This window comes from Pelecanus crispus, chromosome 21 (assembly GCF_030463565.1).
Source record: "Pelecanus crispus isolate bPelCri1 chromosome 21, bPelCri1.pri, whole genome shotgun sequence".
In the NCBI taxonomy this organism is placed as follows: Eukaryota; Metazoa; Chordata; class Aves; order Pelecaniformes; family Pelecanidae; genus Pelecanus; species Pelecanus crispus.
In genome coordinates, this window is record NC_134663.1 from 1,130,472 (window position 1) to 1,151,261 (window position 20,790).

Consider the following 20,790-nt stretch of genomic DNA (forward strand, 5'->3'; position numbering starts at 1 on the left):
GCCACAAAGCTCCGCAGCCGCCCGTGGCAGCCACACAGCCGGAGAAGCCATGGGGCACGGGAGGCCCCAGCACCGTGGGGCCCCGGACAATGCCAGCCTTTATCGCGGTGAGTCAGATGGAAAGAATGGGAAACTGCCAGCTGGAACCCATTAACTAAAATATTTGCCTTAATGTGCAGAACTTATTCTCCCTCCCCATATTCTGAGCAATGACAGTATTTACACAGCTGTTTAAAAATACCCAGAAGGTTCCTGCCCTTTGTCTGGTAAAACACGACAATGATTTTCTGCAAACTTTACCAAATCCTAGATACTTGCCACTGAAGTCTTGTTACCGTAATTTTCATCAATCCAGTTAGCGAAGTGGGGCCGAAAGATGCTTGCGACATTCCTTGTCTGGCTGCTGAGCCGACACAGACACCTCTGCCCCTCTTCTTCTGCCCGAGCTCCACTTTCCTCTCTCCTCCTCTCTGGAAAGAGAGCGCCGGCACCGTGCAGCGGCACAGGCCTGTGTCTGCCAGCACAGCACCGATCCACAGCAGCCCACGGCTCCACGCTCTCCCACTGGAGCAGTAGCAGCCTTGATGTTACCCCTGGTAAATCTTGCCCTGCAAATATATCTACGTATTGTGTTAAAGGTTATCTATGAAAAGAGAAAGACTGATATCAAAATTGAAGGCCATTTTATTGTCATAGCAAATACCAAAATAAAAAGGTTTTTTTAATTCAATACATAAGAAGATCAAAGACTGCACTGGTAAAGCATTACCATGCTCCCGCCAGCAATTCTCCGGTATGAGCAGCGCCACAAACCTGTACTTACTTTGTTATACAGAGTGGTTTTAAAATTCAGATCTTCATTTCAAGATTACAGAAATTAGGACAAAATATCAGCTAAGGAGATAGATGGAATAAAGATTTACACGTAGTGACAGATCTACTCTGGAAAAATTAAGGAAGTTAGACATATAATGAATAAATCTGAATGAAAACGCAACAATGGATTTTGGCATGTGAAGACTTGCACGATTTCAACTTTGTGTTTGCTTTTTTTACTGTCATCGCAATTTAACTAAATTACAAGAATACTTTAGCAGTAATGTTTTCGATTAAAAAAATCATTAAGACCTATTTATTCTAAACTATTGTCTTACCGTGAAGTCATACAAAAACATACCTTATAATACCACTTTGGCTTATTTGGGTCTTTTCATTAGTGAAAAATACTTGCGTAAAAAGTAGGTTTTAGTTACTAGTGGAAATCTCCAACATAAGTGTAGAACAATCCCAAATGAGATCATCCTCAAAGGTTTAGGTATTATTACCTCATTCCTAAACTTCTGCTATTCCCTGTTCATAATCTTCCTGCAGAGACCTATTTATAAAAGTCAGTAGTATTACAGCCTACCTATTGATGCAATCGTTTGACTGCTGTGTTGTCTAATGTAGTCTGCAGATGGAACTTCCCTTAGCTTGTATTTTCCAACAAATACAGAGACGACACAGAGGAGACGGGACTCCTCTCCAGCAGAAACTGATGCTTATTTTGCATTTTCAGGGAAAAGAAAACCGAAGTAAAAATACTGGAACCAGCAGCTGAAATTCATCAGATTTCTATCTTAGTGTGACTGACTTATTAAAAAGACTAATGCGTATTTAAAACACTGAAGAGTGAAACCAAGTGTAGTATGTAGCAAGCGTTGGGGCACAAGATTGTAAATGCAATAGGCTGGTCTCTGACAACTAAGTTAGCACTTACACTTGCATCATCTCATATTAGTATGTTGGCCGCAAATTTTAACAGCAATTAATAAACAGGCTCTCCTGCCAAGTGGCAGATGGATTAGGGAGAGAAAAAAAAAAAAAAGTTCTCTCTAGGCCTGAACTTTTGTCTTTAACACCCCCTCAAGTTTTGCATGTGTGTAAAACAAAACCCTATTACCTCTTTGCATCTGGTATGCAAAGAATTAATCAGTTTTCTGAAGTGAAAAAGGAAAATTTATCTTTGGACAGTTCAAAGACAAGAGGTTCTTTTCTTTGCTCTGTGACTTTTCGGTATGATGTTTTGTGTCCTTTGCTACTAGTAAATCTTCCTTTCAGAAGTCTAATTCAGAAAAAGAAAAAACCAAACCAACAGTAACTCGGTTCCATTCGTTTCAGTTTACCTGAATGTTCTCTTTCTAATAAGACGCTGTAAACACTGAAATCCAGTTGGTCTTGCAGAGGCAGATAACGTACTGTAACGACTACGGGACTAGTCATTCAAGCAGTTACTTGCCAGCAAGGCTTTTTGCAAAGTCGGGGTCCCTGAGACAAAAATGCTTTTCTCCCTAGTTTTTCTAACTATGACGACTGTGACAAGTACCACACTTGCAGTCTGGTTTCACTGAAAATCAAGTCCAATTATCCACGGGCAGGACACTGCCTCCATCAGCGTGCCTACACCCCCACCTAGCAGCGAAACCGCTGGCCAACGCCTCAAAACAGACTCCCCTTTGCCCTCCCCTAATATCACAAATGGAAACCAAACCAGTGTTAATTAAGATGCAGAAAACAAATGAGTTTGGGCCACTACCTGCGTGACACGTGGTCTAAGGCTTAGACCCCCCCCACGGTAACTAGGCAACGTGCAGGATTGCAGCTGAACTTCTCTAACTCACCGTGCATGTGGTCTCAGCTGCCCTACCAAGGCAAAACACATCGGCTCAGACCTCAGTAAAAGGTGGTTTTGTGCATTTGCTACACCCTGCATGCAGGACAGACCTGGAGCATAGACACAGGCTGTTAGATCGTCCCCACCCCACACCTGCCCTTTGGACAAGGGTCAGGCCTTCAAGCAGACATGCGTAGTGTACAAAAGTCTAGCACCTTTTTTTAAAAGGGGTTTGAAATGAAGTACTTGAAATTTCCAACAAGAAAAAAACCGAAACAAGTTGTAGCAGCATTCCCCTCCCTCGAAAACTTCAAAATTTCCTTGCTTCCAACTGCTACAAACCACCTCAGTCCAAAATTAAGTACCCATCGAAGCTGGCTGCAGGACAGATAGTCTAGCTAGCCTCTCCGGAACAATTTGGTCTATACGTCCAAGAACAGAGAGAGGTGCATCTAGAGGACATGCCTGGAGCTGGTTGCTTAGACGTTACCAGAAAAAACCACCCCATAAATACCAAAGTCTTTGTGTCTAATTGTCATACAAAAGATTGAAAGGATTAAGTCTGATTGATCTCTTTCAGTACAGGAAAGGGGGAAAACGAAAAGGAATGTCCCAGTTCATGTTTCTCTTGATAGAAAACGAATAGAAATATTTCTTTTCAGTTGACATTATGAAGTAGTTTTGTGTCCTCACTGGTTCCTGCCCCATCCTCTTCTTGGATTCCTTCTGCCAGTCCCTCTGCAAATTTGGCCTGGCTTCCCGCATAGTCCATGAACATGTTGGGAATATCTTTGCCAAAATATATCTTGCTGTTTGCTGCGATAGCCTTGTATTTCATTAGCTGCAAGTACTCAGGAGTTAACTTCAGCTGCACAAAAAGAAAACAGATCACCAACAGCTCGGATTCAGTCAAAAGCAAATTTCTGTCATGAGCATATGAGACATCCACTTTTCCACAACACTAGCAGGCATGCTCATCCTCTCTTCAGCGGAAAAGATAGAGTGCCCAGAAGGCGGCTCTCTTTCAGTACGTCTAAGTGAAGCTCTAAATCCCAGTGACTAAATGGCAAAATGAGAAAGTGATGGAAGCAGCTGGGGAAGTGTTCAATCCAAATGTACCAGAGATGGAGATGCTCGAAAGCACATAATTCACTGAAAGCCCTTGCAATGCAAGCTACTGGAAAGAAAAATACAACTGGCTTTTTTCCAGAGAGTAGATTGATGAGTGTGTTTCAGAAAGCAGAGCTCATTCGTTCAGGATAATGACATTATAACAGAGAGGATAGAATAACTGGGACAAAACTTGTGCACAAACATCCCAGACCTCTGCCCATTCTCACTGACCCTTACAAAACAGACAGTCTTCCTGCTGGGATGTCCTGGGAACTTGCTGTAGGCAGTAACAAGTCTGGCAGTTCTATCCATATAATTTCTCTGTTTCTGGGTTTTTTTGTTTGGTTGCTTTTTTTCTTTTGCAGAACCAAGGCTTTGCCAGGCTAGTTAGTTTGGTGTACAAGATCAGCTCCATTTGTTCTTTACCTGAACATTTGTTTACTCTAAGCCTGCCTGTCACCCTAGAGATCTCCCTGCTTTGACTGCTTGCCAGCTTGCAGATTGGAATGAATCGACATTTCTGATTACAACCGCGTGAAAGGGCAACACTGAAACTGATATTCTATCTACAGAGGGAGCCATGGCCCCATTAGCATCTAGCAGAGCTGTCTCCAGAGATGACCAGATATTTCATGTACCCTGACATAAATTTATCTGTCCAGGGAAGAAAATGAATTTGCAAATAAGGATCTAATTGTTTCAGTCTCAATGAAAGTTCTTCTGAGAAGAGATGGCTTTGTTTTGCTTTCTGACTTAAACAATGAGATACAACAAGCAAACAATAAACACAGTCTGCTCTTTTGGTCAGTGCTTCTACACACTCCTCCTAACATAAGGAGCCCTGCTTCAAGGCACAGGGTAAGGAAACAACAATACCTTGTTAGCCTCGGCTACTTTCATAGCAGTGTAGCATTCAGCATCAGCTCTTGCCTTCTCTCTTGCAAGAAATGCAGCATCTGGAAGAAGACACATGCTCTCATATTCAGATTTTTATTTCCAGCCATGTTAGCACCATTTGCAGCTGGAAACTTTTTAAAGTGGCCAGTACCACACCTAAACCGTACAGGATACAACGAGGGGAAGAGGGAACAAAATGGGAGACCCAGAAATGGGATCTCAATTTACATCTAAAACGCTGCAGGATGATAGTACTAAATAAGTAAATTGCATCTGCAACTGAAGACCTCAAAGCATTTTATAAACATAAGGTTTTTATTACTACCCGTCACGCGGGCTGAGAACACTCTTTCTTCTTTAGCCAGCCACTAACTCTCGTGCTGAAAACGCAGCAACTGTTCCACTGCAAAAGCGGTATTTACCCACGACATTTGCACAAGACTCCAAGAACAGCACAGCAGACTGCTCTACAGATGAAGCCTGTGACTGTGAAAGCAACTCCCCAGATGGGATTTTGTCTGGGATACTGAGGTTAAGATTCTGGCACGTAGAGGCAAGCGAGTTTAACCCTTACAGGCTCTGCCCCTTGGACAGATGTTGCAGAGCTGTTTCTCTGCAATATCAACAATTGCGTAAAGAGTCTAATTCTGCAGGACACCGAAATTCCCTGACTCCTAGCAGACACATCTAAGTATAGAAACACCTCCCCTTTCTGTATTGCACACCTTTTCTCCCTTCTGACTTTTTAGCTGTCCAATGATAATGATGTGGTATCAGGCCACCGCGTTAAAGCTAAGGTGAGTGTCATCTGGCTGGTTCAATGTGATCTCTTGACATTCCTTCTATGGCAGGGAGCCACACGATTGTAACACATACCAGTCTGGATTGGAGAGCTGCACAGCTGGATAAACCATTTGTTTACCTATACTAGCAGGGAGTCCTGTGAGCTGCTACGCTTAAAAATCATGTAAGCAATTGGACGGTTTGGCCCGCGACTTCCTCTCTTTTGGCTAAAGAGTGGTCCCAGTCAGAGACACTAGAAAGAATGAGTGAGACAGGAATCCTCTGCCAGCACAGAGCTGAACTGAAGGCCTGACACCCAGTGACACACATTTGTAAGAAATAAAAAACATTGTATTTCTGAGAAGAACTTCTTAACGAGAAGCTGCTGATCTGTAAAACTCTTAATTGGCTCCTCAGTGGTCTTCTCCAAAGCTTGACAAGGCCTATAATGAATGTAATTGAAAATACGGCCTTCCCACTCTGAGCTGGAAATGCAGACCCCTTTTCATGTCCTGGAATTTCCTTGACAAAGCATCGGATCAGATGGGTGGGGGGACATCTTCTTAACTTAACAGTACAACCTCCTAGAAAGATCACCTTGAGAAAGAGAGTTTCAAGAAGCACAGTCTGCAAAGCAGCATTCCTAATCCTGCCTCTCATCAATCCTAGTTCCTAAATGTAGTTAGCTGCAACTACAGGAGGATAAAAAAGCAAAAATGCAAACTAAACAGAGATATTACAGATTTATTGGTTAAAGCAAAGTACTACATTTTCAAAAGAAGCAGCTCCCCCTCCCCTTCTCTCAACCTTTAGGAGTTGGAAGCTACATAACAGACCCCTACTGTGGCAGAGTGTAATAGCCAGACTTTTTCTAAATATTTCACACTACACAAAAACACTAAAGCTAAATTTGCATACCTCTTCTTCCCTCCAAGAAAGAGACAGGTTCTAGAAGAATCCTGAGCAAGAAAAGGACAGAAAGCTTCCACAACCCTACCCTACTGCAGATAATCAAGGGGTGTGGCTACCCCCACAAGATTGCACAGTAATATTTTAGGATGCTTCCGCTTCTCTCTGAAAGTCTGCAGCCATTATCCAAAACCTGGCATGACTTCTTTTAGGAAGACACTAGCCTGCCATTCCCTTCCTCCGTACTTGCAACAACTATACTTCCTGCACTTATGTTATACGAAGAATCACCTAAGAATCTGGAGTCAAGCTTCACTAACTTTGTCATTGCCCAAGTATCCTGAATACCTTCTGCTATCCTGACTGGTCTGCCCCCCCTGAAAAATAGGCTGTGAAAATGTTGGAAGAATCTGAGTGTTCAGACACATTTTTCAGAACGCAACGCGTTGCATGGGCTAAAATGAAAGACTTCAGACCAGTAACTTCACCCCTGTGAACGTCAGCTTGGATTGAAGAACACAGTGAATACGCACATTTCAAGAACTACTTAACTCCCTGAGGAACTCCTTCAGGATCTTTAGATAAAACTCACCACAGAGCATTTACTTATTGGAAAGCTCACCACTCACCTTCAATCTCTGAAATTCGCTTCTCTGTTTCCTTTTCCATCACTTTCTGTCCGTAAGTTATTTCGGCAACTTGCGCAATTTTTTCTGCCTCTGAAATGAAAAATAATACATCCATATTGTCATCACGCAGTCTTCCTAATGCCAGAAGCAACTTCACCCATCAAAGCCCTCACCATCCCCTTCTGGTGGAAATCATAGAGTGCTTTGGGTTGGAAGGGACCTTCAGAGGTCATCTAGCCCAAAAATTGTGGGAAGGAATAAATTGTGGGAAGAATTTTCAGCCCTCAGAAGGCATCAGTCTACATTTGTGGGCAAAGCTGAAACCCACCTGAAAAACTCTTTTGAGTTTCTCTCAAAGAGTTTCAGATCAGCAACAAACAGATGCAGCAGAGAGATCACCCAAAAGTGAACCAGGTGCATCCCTCCCCAGTGTCTGGGTATTTTTGTTGCTGCCCCACCACACCCCGCTATATTTACTCCCTTCAAGCAAAAATATACAGACCAATGAGGGCTTTCTTCCTTTCTGTCTCTGCTTCCTTCTCCACCACCTTCTGCTTCTGTGCTGCAATCAGCAGCTTTGTCTTCTCACTCTCCCTAGTGAGCCAGAAGAAGCCAGTTACAAAACATGAGCTTACTGAAGCGGTGTGGCCTCCCACATCTCCAGGACAAGCTGTTGGCTCAGTCCTCCTTCCAGCACGTGTTTAGGGCAGGCAGCGATCACGAAAGTGAGGGCATGGACCTGCACACACAGAGCTTTTCTTCTAAACCAAAGTGTCTTTTCCTCCCCTCCATAGCAGGAAGACTTTTCAATCAAGTCAGTGTGAAATGCTCCCTGCTACTCTCTGCAGGCTGCCATAATGCCTCCAAGAGGCAGGTCACAGACCATACACATCTGTAAGTTTTTTGGGCTACTGTTAATGAGGAAATTATTTAAACAAAGTAAGAAATGAAACTCCTGTAAAAGCCTTGCCCTCACAGACAGTTATTCTTCTTCATTTGGAATTACACAGCTTTGAAATCACCCTTCATTCAATCAAATGACTCTGCACACTTTACCTGCTAAAGCCTTTTCTATCTTACTGTTTTGTACATATGCTAAGAAGATTTAAAAGCATGTATATAAATAAAATACTCTGCTCCTGCTCCCAATTGGGCAAGAGAGATTAGGGTCAAGAACAAGTATCTCTCAACACATATGCTGCTGTATTTATGGCAACAGCTAACAGGCCGATTTGGGATTCCGCCTATCGTGACCATACCGCACATGACTTACCACAATACCAAAAGGTCATATGAAATGCCAGGGAAGCAAAATGGATGAGAGGGATCTTATTCTGGCCTACATAGACTCTGTTGGCAGAGTGCTCAGAGAATATAAGCATTTCTGAATGATCAAGTGCAAGAGAAGGCAGCTGGCTCAGAGCATTGAGAAGGGATCAGTGTGTCAAGTGCTATTAAAGAAAGTTATTTCAAAGCTTTGCAAGTCTTCAGCCTGTTGAATCAACAGTTTCTCCATCCTAGTCAAACAACAGGATTAGCGGTGGAATCCATCCACCTGCCACTCACTCACAAGCTCTGAGAGGCCTCTTTAAAATAGGGCCAGTGTCAAGGGGAAGGAGCCCCTGGGCAAATAATTTCTGTGCTCAAATGTTCAAAACAGAGAAATACCTTCTAACTCAGCAGCGACCTGCCAGCCACTTACAGTGACAGACACGCGCGTATCTGGTGCGGCCTCACCAGACCCTTCCTGAATGGCAGCACGAGGCTGAGAGCAGGCCTGGCAGAGGGCACTCCGATCACTGCATGCTGTGAAAACACATTAATCTGGATGACCGATTCTTTTTGGTAACAAAGGTACAAGTCTCAGGCACTTACATGAGCTCATAATTCCTCCGGATTGTTTCAGGGATGTTTGGCTTTGTAACTCGAACTGCCTGGAAAGAGAGACCGAAGAAAACATAGGCAAGCAGCCAACAATCAAAAGCCAAACGGTCCCCGAGGCTGCGGGGAGGGGGTGCTAACACTTAGGGCATGCACTGCCACACAAAGCTTTCACATGCTGCAGAAATTGCGGCCAGGTCCAAACTCCACAGAGCAAACGTAGGACTGAATGATCTCCTGACATGACAGGAGATTATAACCTGGGTAAACCAGTACCCAGAATAACACCAAAAGAAACCCAACACATCAAAGCTAAGAGGGGATGGAAAGGATACTGTTCTCATCCCTCAGGTTAAAAGAAGTCTGTAAGATAAAGCGATTTGCTAAAAAAAGTTTCACAGCTTGCCATTCCCTTGCTTAGCCCTTACCCCTCCTTATGATCTACACCTTAAACATCTCAAAGTGGAATCTTCATTACCTGTATAATTAATCCAGGGGCCATTGTCGTTAGGTCTTGCTGCAGGGCCAGTTTAAGGTTTTCATCAATCTGATCTGATTGAGGGAGGGAAAAAAAAAGGTAACTAAAAACCCCACCAGGCAGCTTGCTGTCAACACGTACAGAATTAGCTGGAATGGCTCAAATTTCTTATTCCTGGAAAGCAAGTACAAATGTAAATTTGATGTAGGAGTGCTGGGCTGAGAAGAACCATCCCCGACCCCAAGGCAGGTTCCCATCTCTCTCAGCATGTCAAGCAGCATTGACCAGTGGCAAACACTTGGGACAGACTATAGGAACATGGCAGGCTTAAAATGGAACTCCTTCCAGTTTCCCCACAACCTGCAGTTTGGAATCTTTCCGAGCCAGAAGTAGTATCTTTATGATAAAGTATCTGTGCTCTAACACACTTCCCCATTGATATCTTCCCAACTAGATCCTGAAGTAATGTGGTCCAGCTAAACCGTGACTGATGAGGAACTGCATCTGTGCCAGCAGGAGACAAAGAAAATGGAAAGGCAGAAATGCGAAATGGCTGTATTAGTTATTTTAATAGGCTGGAAAAAAAAAAAAAATCATCGGTAACGTCTGTTTGGCTCAATGGATAACAGTTAACTCCAGCATAGCTAAGAAGTTTCAAAAGGAAATACAAACCAAAACCCTGCTTCAGTGAAAAGCTCTAAGGATGGCCATGTTTCCAGTTGGGGCCTGCTGAGAAGTGCAAAGGGAAAATAAAAATGTAATGGCCTTGAAAGTGATCACATCGCACTCCTTGATTATTTGCTTTGGTCCCAGTTTCGCTGTCTGGAACTCACACTCATAACGAAGTTCAGCCAGGAGTTTAGGAAACAGCTGTTATCAGTTTCCTGCACCTGCTCGCAGATGTGGGGGCAGAGAATGACATAAGCCTGCTCGAAATGGGCTCTGCCCCGTTTCAGAACTCCTGAGCCAGAAAACATGCAGCTCAAACAAAAGAGCTACACGGGAGTTTATACAAGTTCCTTCTGCGCAAATCAGAGGCTTTGAGTCCATTTCAAGCAGTTGTCGTCAGCAGCTGCCGACATCTGGAGACTCCATCAGCAAAGAACCAGTACACCCGCCAGCAGTCCCATAAAGGAACTGGAGGGGAACCGAGCCCCAGTTCTGCATCTGGTGCAGGGGCCTGTCAGAAAGCGGAAAGCCAGGCTTCTTGGAAAGCCCAGTTTGAACAGAGAACAGGAGTTTGCAAACACCCTGTGTTCTTTCAGGCATAAATTCTGTCCATTTGGGGCCCAAAACCATTCACAGCAACTGTGCCCGCAGTCAGCACTGCTGTAGTGCAGAAACACTGGAAGGGATTTCTTGTCAATCCAAAGCCATAAACAAAACACTCGGCGCTGGCAGCAACTGGTTTATTTCTACCAAGAAACCACAACTTTTCTTCAGACGGTCTCTTGCAAAGTGTTCTCCCAGCGTCTGTGCTGCCTGATTTCCCAGCAGCCTGAAGCGAGGGAGGGAAGGTCAGCAGGCCCCTGCCAAGCAGTCCTGTTTTCCAGCGCTCACTCGCAGTGCCCAGGCGTTGCAGCAACGCGCATGACACAAAGCTAATCAAACCCACAGGCCAGGGAGTGCTTGCTCATAGGTTTTGTAACAGCAAAGAGCAGAAGACTGGCTTTTCCATCTGGACTAGCAAACCCTGCGACCGATTCAATAAGTCACATTTGCTAAACACACAAAGAACACCGCAGAATTACCGCTCCCTTCTTCCCTAAAGCCCTCCGCTCCTACTGGCAGGTTTAGGTTTGGATTTTTTTTGTTACAGCATACTGAAGCACTCGGCACCAAAAAGATAACAAGGAGTAAATGACAGTAGCTGGTTAACAATCCTGATTCCAAACAGCATGGACGCTGCATTAATAGGTAAAAAGCCCGTCAGTTGGGGGTGGCGACTCCTGCACCAACAGACCATGCAAACACCCATCAGAAACATCGCTCAAGGAGCCATCAATCCAGCAGCGAAAGGTCAGAGGGGCCACTCACCAAACAGCTCAATGTAGACCTCCTGCAGCGTGTGGACACTGCAGAACTGGTTCAGCTCATGGTGAATCTTGTTGAAGATGAGAGCTTTGTCGTAGTCAGCGGTGTAGTTCTTCACTATGTCGTATACTACAAAAGAAGAACCCGGTGTTAACAGCTGGGATGGATGGAGGGATGTCTCGGGCTGGGCTGAGCACTTGCAGTGAAAACCCCATGGCTCAGTCACAGCAGCAAGAGTCACGGCACTACTCTGAAATGGGGAACCCACCCACAAGAGAAGCTTGTACCACAAACAAATACTTTGTTCAGGGGACTTTTATTTATTGCTAACATTTTATAACACCCTAACCAATATTCTGTCACATGCTTTGTAAACAGAAGGACACCTAACTAACAACAGCCCTCTCTACACTACCTGCAAATACGCAGGGGTTGTGTCTGAGCTGCAGAATACAGAGACCATGTAGTCTATGCACAATGAGGGAAGGGCATCCTGCAGTTGGCTTAAAACAGAGGTCTCAAAGCAGGCCACTGATGAGCCAGGCAGTTATACCACACTTGTTACCAACAGGATGTTAAAAATCAAACAATTTGGAAAAAAGGCCGCCCGGGTCATTCTCCTTGGGCCTCAGAGCCAGCCTTCTGCTCACAGACACCTTGTCTCCCCTACCTCTTGCACGCCTCGTTATTCACATCAGAAGTTCTTCACTGACGCTTAAAGCCCAGTGGGGCCATAATAATACAAATAATAAAAGCGATGGATGGTATTCAGGCATTAGCGAAGCAACTAACAGCAGAGAACAAGTATGTGCAAGAAATAACAAACACACAAGATGTCTGGGAGACCCTGTTTAAAGTTTCCGCCCAGAAAATACAGGGCTTTACAAGGTACACAGGGGAATATCCACGGTATGCCCCAGCTCCAAATCAAAGCACAACCTCTTCACCTCACCTCACGCTAGCAGGAGCACAAACAACTCTGGATTGCAGGAGCTGCAGGGTCACAGGGGAAGAACTCACCTGCACTCTGGATGAGGAAATTCACCACCTCAATTCTGTCAAAATAAATCATCACTCCTCCACTGAAAAAGGAAAAAAAAAAATGAAGTTTGCTGGAGGCCAAGCGCTCTGCCTGTGCAGCCGGGCAGCTTCTGAGCGGAGGACACTCCCCTCTAGCGGGCATCCACGCCCGGCGTGCGGCACCGCTGCGGCGCTCCGGCAAACCCCCAACACCCCACTCCTTGCACCAGGCTCCTGGTTTCAATTACACGTGTCTCCAGAAATTGAATCACGAAACGTGGGCCCAGGCCTGGAAAACTCAGTGCAGGCATTGAGGATGGCCGCGCATAAACCACCCTGGCAGGGCTCATCGGCTTGAGCAACGCGTTACAGAGCCTTTCACCCATTTCAGCTGGGGTGGTGGTGGGAAATCCAGTCCATGAAAACAAACCTACGCATTTTAAAGCGCACCGGAGCAAACAGTGGGGGGAAAAGGGAAAGGATTGAAAGGTTTCTACCAAAAATGAAGGACCGGGGCAGGGTAACGGCTGAACATCTCACCTGGTACCACAAGGAACGTTTTTCACCTCATCTGTCTGCAGCGTGGTCTGAAGAAAGATTTAAGAAAAGAGGCTTAAGAGATGGGCTTTTCTCTGTGCAAACCCTACTTGCTTATAAGCACATAGAAGAGCTGCAGGTTTCTGCCCACATCTGCCCCTTGCACCCCTCGGGGAAACCACCAAAAGCAAGAGCCCAACCTGCCTCGCTCGGCCCCTGGTGCAAAGCTCAGCAGGCCGGTCCCGAGAGCCGCTTCTCCCCCGGTACCGGCCACAAGCACACGCCGCCACGACCCGCCCCCCGCCAGCCCGACACCACGGCCCAGCCCCGGCGCTCACCACAGCGGCTCTCAACACGCCACCCCGCGCCTCCGCAGAGCCGGGGGCGGCAGGAGACCCGCGGAGCCCGGCCCGGAGACCCGCGGAGCCCGGCCCGGAGACCCGCGGAGCCCGGCCCGGAGACCCGCGGAGCCCGGCCCGGAGACCCGCGGCAGGGCCCGGTTCCCGGCGGGAGGGCAGCGGCCCAGCAGCACCTGCACTGACTTGTAGGACGTGATGAAGGGCAGCATGAGGTGGAAGCCGGGCCCGCTGGTGGAGGTCAGCAACGCCCCGCCGCTGCGGAAGGAAGCAAACAGTGAGAGGCCGGGAGAGGCGGCCCGCTCAGGGCCCGGCCCGCCCGGGCGGCGGAGGCCGCGGGCCCCGCCTCACCGGTAGTAGACGCCGATGTGCCCCTCCTCGATCTTGTGGATGGCCGAGAGGAAGGCGGCGGCGAGGAAGCTGAGGGAGAGCGCCGCGATGGCGCCCAGCTGGGCCATGCCCGGCGGCGGCGGCGGCAGCTCTCACGCTCCGCCGCCCCGGCCCGGCGCCGCCCTGACGTCATCACAGCGCGACCGCCCCTTCCGCCGCGGCGGCGCCCCGCCAGGGGGCGGTGGAGGCGCGGGAGCCGCGGGGGCCGCGGGTTCGAGACCCGCCCGCGCCGCTCTCCCCGCCGGGCCGGGGGGGGGGCCGCGCAGCCCCGACCCCCTCCCCACGGAGGCGGCGGGGCGGGGGGCCGGGCCCTGCGCCCAGGGAGGCACCCGCGGAGGGGCTCTCCGCTGCGGGGACCCCCGGCTGGCGCCCGGCAGCCATCACGGGCCTCCCACGGCCCCCGTGGGCCCGGCCGCCCCGCGCCCCCCGCCGCGCCCGAGCCCCCCGGGCCCCGCGGGCCCCGGTGTGGGCGGACGGAGGGGCCGGGGGCGAGAGCGGAGAGCGTCCGCCTGCTCTGTCACCGCGGGAGGGAAAAAACATGGGAGAGACCTATAAAATGTCAATAAAGGAGAATAATTTGATCTTTAGACTTGATAGATCTCCGAGGGTTACACATAACAAACCTGCCGGGAGGATTCAGCGCCGTTTAGAGATGAGGAATGAAATATCCGCGATATTTGTCAATCCGAATTTTACAGCTCTTAAATAAGCGCAAAAGGGTGCCAGAGATGAAATACACCCTGTATTAGGGGTTTTTTTTTAAAAAAAAAAAAAAAAAAAGTTTGCCCAGATTTAAGGCCTTGATAAAATGTATTAAATCTTTAAAGGTTTTAATGAATCCAGTATGTGTTTCATAAATCAAGAACCTCTACTCAGCCCCCTCTCAGTTTAATAAGGGTAAACTAGGAAATTGCTCTGAGCTGAAGCAAAATACATTCACATAATATTGAAAAGTAATAGATTTTTAAATGTGGGGTGTTCTGGCTCGCAGGCGAGGTTTTGCTTCATAACATTGGCGCTATATCATTACCCTGAATGGGAAACCAGCTGCGGCCACGTGTTTAACAGCATCAAGATGTGAACTAGCACAAAGGTAAATATTATTTGTAATAATCCCGAAAAAAAAGAAAAAAGAAAAAAAAAGCCAAAAAAATCACTACTTCTGGACCCGGGGCCAGGAATATTCGGCGGTGTCTGTGCCGCGGCGCTCTGGTTTTTAACAGCGCGAGCTTTTTTATAGGAACAAATGGTTTATTACACCCACTTCTCTCCGGCACTTGAAAACTTTTTCATCCCTGCCCCGTTCCTCCCCGCCCCGCTGCAGTGGAGCCCGTATAAAAATATCTCGCGGGTTTTTCTGCGAAGTTAATTGAGAGGCGTTGGAAGGTCTCTGAGCGCTCTCGTTAACGCGCGGGCCCGGCCTGCCCGCGGCCGCTCCCCGGGCCCGGGGCTGGGTCACTGCTGGGGAGCGGGGAGCGTCCCCCCGCCCGGGGCACCGAACCCCCCGGGGCCGCTCCGCCGGGACCGGCGTAAAGCGCCGTGTAAAAGTCTGTCTAACCTCATTAGCTGTCACAAGTAACAATGCCGGGCTGGCAATAAAGGCAATTTCGAGCCTGTTGGCCATTAATCACCGCCTGACAGTTGTGAATAGGGGTGGAAAAACTCTGTCCCCGCGGTTCCTGCTTCGGCGTTTAAGGTTACCTCCGTGCGCAGCCGGAGCGGTGGGGTGGAAAGCTCTTGCTCACCAGTCCTGCCCCATCCCCATTCCTGTCTCCATCCCCATTTCCATCCCATCTCCATTGCCATCACCATCCCCATCCCCATCCCATCCCCATCCATTTCCATCCCTATTCCCGTCCCCATTTCCATCCCATCTCCATCCCATCTCCATCTCCATCCCCATTTCCAGCCCATCTCCATCCCTATCCCATTCCCATCCATTTCCATCCCTATTCCCGTCCCCATTTCCATCCCATCTCCATCCCCATTTCCATCCCATCTCCATCCCCATCCCATCCCCATCCATTTCCATCCCTATTCCCATCCCCATTTCCATTCCATCTCCATCCCCATTTCCATCCCACCTCCATCCCCATCACCATCCCCATGCCATCCCCATCCATTTCCATCCCACCTCCATCTCCATTCCCATTTCCATCCCATCTCCATCCCCATCCCATCCCCATCCATTTCCATCCCTATCCCCGTCCCCATTTCCATCCCATCTCCATCTCCATCCCCATTTCCATCCCATCTCCATCCCCATCACCATCTCTATCCCATCCCCATCCATTTCCATCCCTATCCCTGTCCCCATTTCCATCCCATCTCCATCTCCATTCCCATCTCCATCCCCATCCCATCCCCATCCATTTCCATCCCTATCCCCGTCCCCATTTCCATCCCATCTCCATCTCCATTCCCACCTCCATCCCCATCTCCATCCCTATCTCCATCCCCATCCATTTCCATCCCTATCCCCATCCCCAACCTTCGGCACTCCCAGCACTCTCCGGCACAGCCCCGCTCACCTTCCTGCGCTGGGCCGCTCCGGCATTCCTGGGGGAAGCTGCTCTAAGAGGCAAACCCAGCACTTCGCTAACTGTGATTCCTAATAACTATTTTAATACGATGTTTGTAAAGCACCTCGAGGATGAATCGCGCTCCGTAGGTGCTCGGTGCTGCTGCACCTCACCGCGGCTCCGCCGGGGCTTTAACCTGGGAGCTGGGAGTGCTTTGGGAGCAGGGGCCCCCTCGCCCGGTGCCAGCTGCCGTGGTGAGCTGTTTATTGGCCTGGGGAGCCCCAAAGTCACCTGGCAGAACCCCAAAATTGCCAGTAACTGTTGCAGCTCCCACCGGAGCGCAGCAGCGGCAGGGGACTGAATTTGCACAGGGTTGAATGTGCATCAAAAGTCGATTTTTTTTTTTGTTTGGCTGGGGAGAAGAGAGAAAGCTGCTCCCTAAGCCGAAACCTAAAGGAGCAGCCGAGCCCGGCAAGGGAAATCCTGGCAAGAGCTGGGGCTGCGGCGGGGCTGGGGGGCTGCGGGGCGCTCGGCTGGGCCCCTGGCCGCTCTGACGTGACTTTGAAAGGGAAAGGAGGTGGGGAGAGGGACTGTGAGGGGGGAAATACTTAACAAATTAAGTCTATCGAACGTTATTTGCCGATTATGGTGCAGAATTGTGTTAAAGTATGTCCGGGCTCGTTACATGTCAGTGCTAACAATACAGCACTTGGCAATCAAGGCAGTTCTGCGGCGTTGGCCATTAATCATCCTCTGACAGTCCTGAGCTGGAAAGGAGGAAACCGTTCACATGTGCTCGCTGCACCTCTTTACCCTCGCTGCAATCGGGGCAGGAGAAGTTTCCTTTGACTCCCTGCCCACCCGAGCCCCGCTAGCGGGTGATAAGCAGAGGGTCCTGATTTCACGTCCCAGGCGTTTTGAGGGGCACTTGGGGCAGGCAGAGAACGGGGCTGGCATTTCTGCCGTCGCCACGGCACATCTCACGGTGCAAACAAGCTCCCTGCAGAACGACCCCTCCGGGAAAGGGTTAAAACACGTGGCATTTTCGGCAGCATTTCTCTCTCCATCCTCTTTGCTCGCCCCTAACCTCGGGGCCGGGAAGTTTGTCCCAGTGGGAGCCAGTGCCGCCGTCCCGGCACAGCGGAGGGGAGCTCACCCCGAGGCTTTGCTCTGCGTCGTCCCGCAGACGCCAGCCCCGTGGCTGGGCGCCAGCATGCCAGGTCATCCTCCCAGTAAATAAAGGAGCAATGTTTCCAGCCCCCCGACGCAGTTTTCTAAAGGGAAATGATTAATGGTGCTTGGAAACCACAATTCATCCCGGGAAAGAAAGTAGATTTACCCGAAACATGCGTGAGAATTAGCACTCGGATCAGCTCCTAGGGCAGAGGAGGGGAAGCTAATGGCAAACAGAGCCCGTCTGTGCGCAGGGGGAGAAAACACCCCGTGAAAACCATGGGCTGGAGAAGCTGAGGTGGAGCAGGGGCAGGAGGAGGAGAGTGGCTGCCAGAGCCGGTGCCCCCCAGGGCTGGAAACCTCCTTCCCTTTCTTCGTTGCCCCACAGCCAAGGTGGTCACGGCGGCGGCGAAGGGAAATCTCCTCCCGTGAGCCTCCTGACGCGGCACAGGGCAGGATGAACGCTGCTGGCAGGACCCTAACGGGTCATTCCCAAATGTCCCGGAGGTACCCGGGACCAGGGAGAAGTGGGAGGGGGTTTTACACCAAAACCCAGAGAATTCCCGCCTGCAAACGCCAAATGCTTTAGAAGCAGCCTGTTTTCAGGCTGGGGGGAACACTCTCACCCTGTTCCTGCTGATGGGAACCACTGGGATTGCTGGGATGGTGCCGGGGCGCACGACGGCAGCTCTGAGTGTCGAGCCATTGCGGTGATACTCCAGTTGTCCCCACAACTTCATCCTTGGGGCGCAGGAAACCTCAGAGAGGGGCAAAACCCGGTTTTCCTCCGTGAGGGTGGGAGGGAAGCGCCCACAGCAGCCCTGGGCTGCAGCACCGTCCCGCTCGGGGGCAGGAGCCGCAGCATCATCCCCCCACCGGCGGGGCCGGCTGAGCCGCAGGAACAAGGCAGGGGCCGGCGGGTTGGGAAACGCATGGAAAAGGCTTTCAGGCACGAATCCTGACCTGGATCCAAGCCGTTGTGCTCTCCCCTCCCCGGGGACCGTGCAAATGCCAGGAGAGCAGCGAGAGAGGGGAAAGGGCTCCCTTGAAAGGAACCAGGGACCGGCGACACGGATTTATCACCCAATTCCGGAGATAAAAACAAGATCTCTGCCTTGATCTCTGCTCTGGATCAAGGCAGTGCCTGGCCCCACGCAGGTCCCGTCCCGTGAGCGGCACGGAGCTGCTCGGAAAGGGCCCCAGGAGGGTGATTTATTTGTGGGATTCCGGGAAGGGCTGGGGAAGCCTCGGCGAGGTGCTGAAGCCCAGGTCAGGAGTCAGCCCTGTCTCGGTGATATATTTAGAGCGGGATAATGTAAGCGACAGGAGGAAAAAAAAATAAAATATCCGTGGAGGAGGTGCAGATCCGTCCCCTTGGCCCGGGAGTTACTGGGTGATCTGAGCCAGGGAACAGATAGTTGGATTTCCCTAGTTTCTCCCTTCAAATAAATCACAACTCCAGAGCCCTTTAAACTCTGCAATATGATCTGTTCCAATAAGGAAGGGAATGAAAGGCTGCGTCTCTCTGGAAGCCTCCAGAGCCATAAATCTACTATGTACAAACACATACCAGATTTCCAAGTGCATTTATTTTATTGTATTGTTTTAACAGAAAAATCAAACTGCAATAAACTCAGTCCCTCATTAGCTGTCTCTGTGTCCAGGCCAAACGCTGCTAACGAATAAAATCAGGACAAAGGAATGTGGCTGTCGGTCAAAAGCCCGGCCGGGCGCTGACCCCCCAAAAGACGCTTCCCCGCGAGCCCCACGGAGGCAGCGGAATGGGGGGGAGCCGAGGGGGCCGGCTCCTGCGCTGCCCATCGCTGCAGGTTCGCTGGGGTTTGTCCCCCCAAATCCAGCATCCCTCCTTGGGACCCGGCATCCCTGCCCTGGACCCGGCATCCCTGCCTGGCCCACGCCACGTTTAGTTTAGGGGTTTCTTGCATTAGTTCGCTGTGGTCCCCGACTTTGTGCGCCCCAAGCGAGACGCTCAAGAGCAGTGTGGAGCACGGGGCAGTTTGGGTGGGGGACACGCGCGTGCCCACTGGGCTCCATGAGGCTGCCCAGCTGCCCGCGTGAAGCGGCTTGCAGAAGTATGCCTGAACTCATTAAGCGCGGGGTCAAACAACACCCAAACTGGCAATCGGGGTGGTTTCGGGGTTGTTGGTCGTTAATCATCCACTGACAGTCCTGAAGGGTCCGGCTGCTCTGCCGAGCACGCCTCTGCGGGGGGACGGGAGAGCCTGGGGATGGGGACGTGCCTGGCACCGGTGGCGGCGTGGACGGCACGGTCCCCAGTGACCCGCACAGAGCATCCGTCGGGTTTTCCCGAGTCCCCCAAAGCCGCCCCTGGGGATGCACACGGAGGGTCCAGGCACGGCGGGGTGCTGTCACGTCCCAAGTGCAGGAGATGCAGCGACTTGGTCTGATCCGGGAAAAAAAAAAACGAAAATAAACCCTGAGCTGCCCGGGAAGGAAAAAGGAGCCTGTCTGCAGGATTTATGGTGCTGGCGTGGCCGAGCCGGAGAGCCCAGTGCAGCGCCCGCGCCGCGTGGGTCCCGCCTCAGCCCACGGAGAAATTCCTTACTTATTGAATCACATTTGTCATCCCTAAATACATATGCAGGCCCATGTTTCTGAATCCATAAACATCTTTAACTAACTCCGCTCAGCGAGGCCTCTTTCAGCAGTAATTTATATTTAACTTTTTCCATATGCGGGGCCTGTCGCGTTGGTGTCATTTCCGGGAAAACCAGGGGGGCTCGGGGGGAGCCGGGGGGCGCGGGGGGGCGCGGGGGGAGAGCAGCGTGTCTTGGCCCGCTGGAGCAGCCCAGCTGCTGGCACGGCGCGAGAAATCCACCCGGCAGAGCCAGTGCTCATTAATCATTTGAACTACTAAACTGCCAGCTCCTTTCAAGATCTTTCAAGAAGTGTTTTCACCCAAAATAGAGTTGAAAACGCGCCGGGCCCTACTTTCAGAGTCTCATCCATCTGGCCATTATGGGGAGTGTCAGGCGGCTCTGACAGACAAGGCTGCTCTGTTCGAGGGGCCCCGGCTCCCGCAACCTGTCATATCGTGGGGCTGATCGCATCTGACAGCTCCATTTGTACCTACCCAAGAGATAAAAGGGCCGTTCACGGCAGCGGAGAGAAGGACGTGGGGGAGAGGGATGAGCAGGGGCACCCCGGGGCGGTGGTGGGATGTGGGATGCCAACAGCATCCCTGGCACCCCGCTCCAGCCCCTGCTCGCACCGCCGAGAAAATTGGCCCCTCTCCCCAAAAAGCTCACCGCTGCGCCGTGTTGGGGTGCAAGCAGACGGGTGTCAGCGTGCAATGTGGGGTGCAACCTGGAGCAACAAAGGGCCAGGAGCTGGAGGGGGTCCTGTGCCCGTTGCCCACCCTCTGGCTGAGCCA

At 50.3% G+C, this 20,790-nt stretch overlaps 1 protein-coding gene across 1 annotated transcript; it reads right to left on the minus strand.

The window, feature by feature from the left end:
• Positions 1 to 1,561: 1,561 nt before the first annotated feature.
• Positions 1,562 to 13,748, minus strand: ERLIN2 (ER lipid raft associated 2). The gene is made up of 11 exons (XM_075724006.1): positions 13,642 to 13,748; positions 13,467 to 13,548; positions 12,938 to 12,984; positions 12,398 to 12,459; positions 11,381 to 11,506; positions 9,344 to 9,417; positions 8,860 to 8,918; positions 7,487 to 7,578; positions 6,985 to 7,074; positions 4,643 to 4,722; positions 1,562 to 3,521 (listed from the first exon to the last, which is right to left on the minus strand). The coding sequence occupies exons 1-11, from the start codon at positions 13,746 to 13,748 to the stop codon at positions 3,312 to 3,314; spliced, it is 1,029 nt and encodes a 342-aa protein (XP_075580121.1). The 3' UTR covers positions 1,562 to 3,311.
• Positions 13,749 to 20,790: the final 7,042 nt, after the last annotated feature.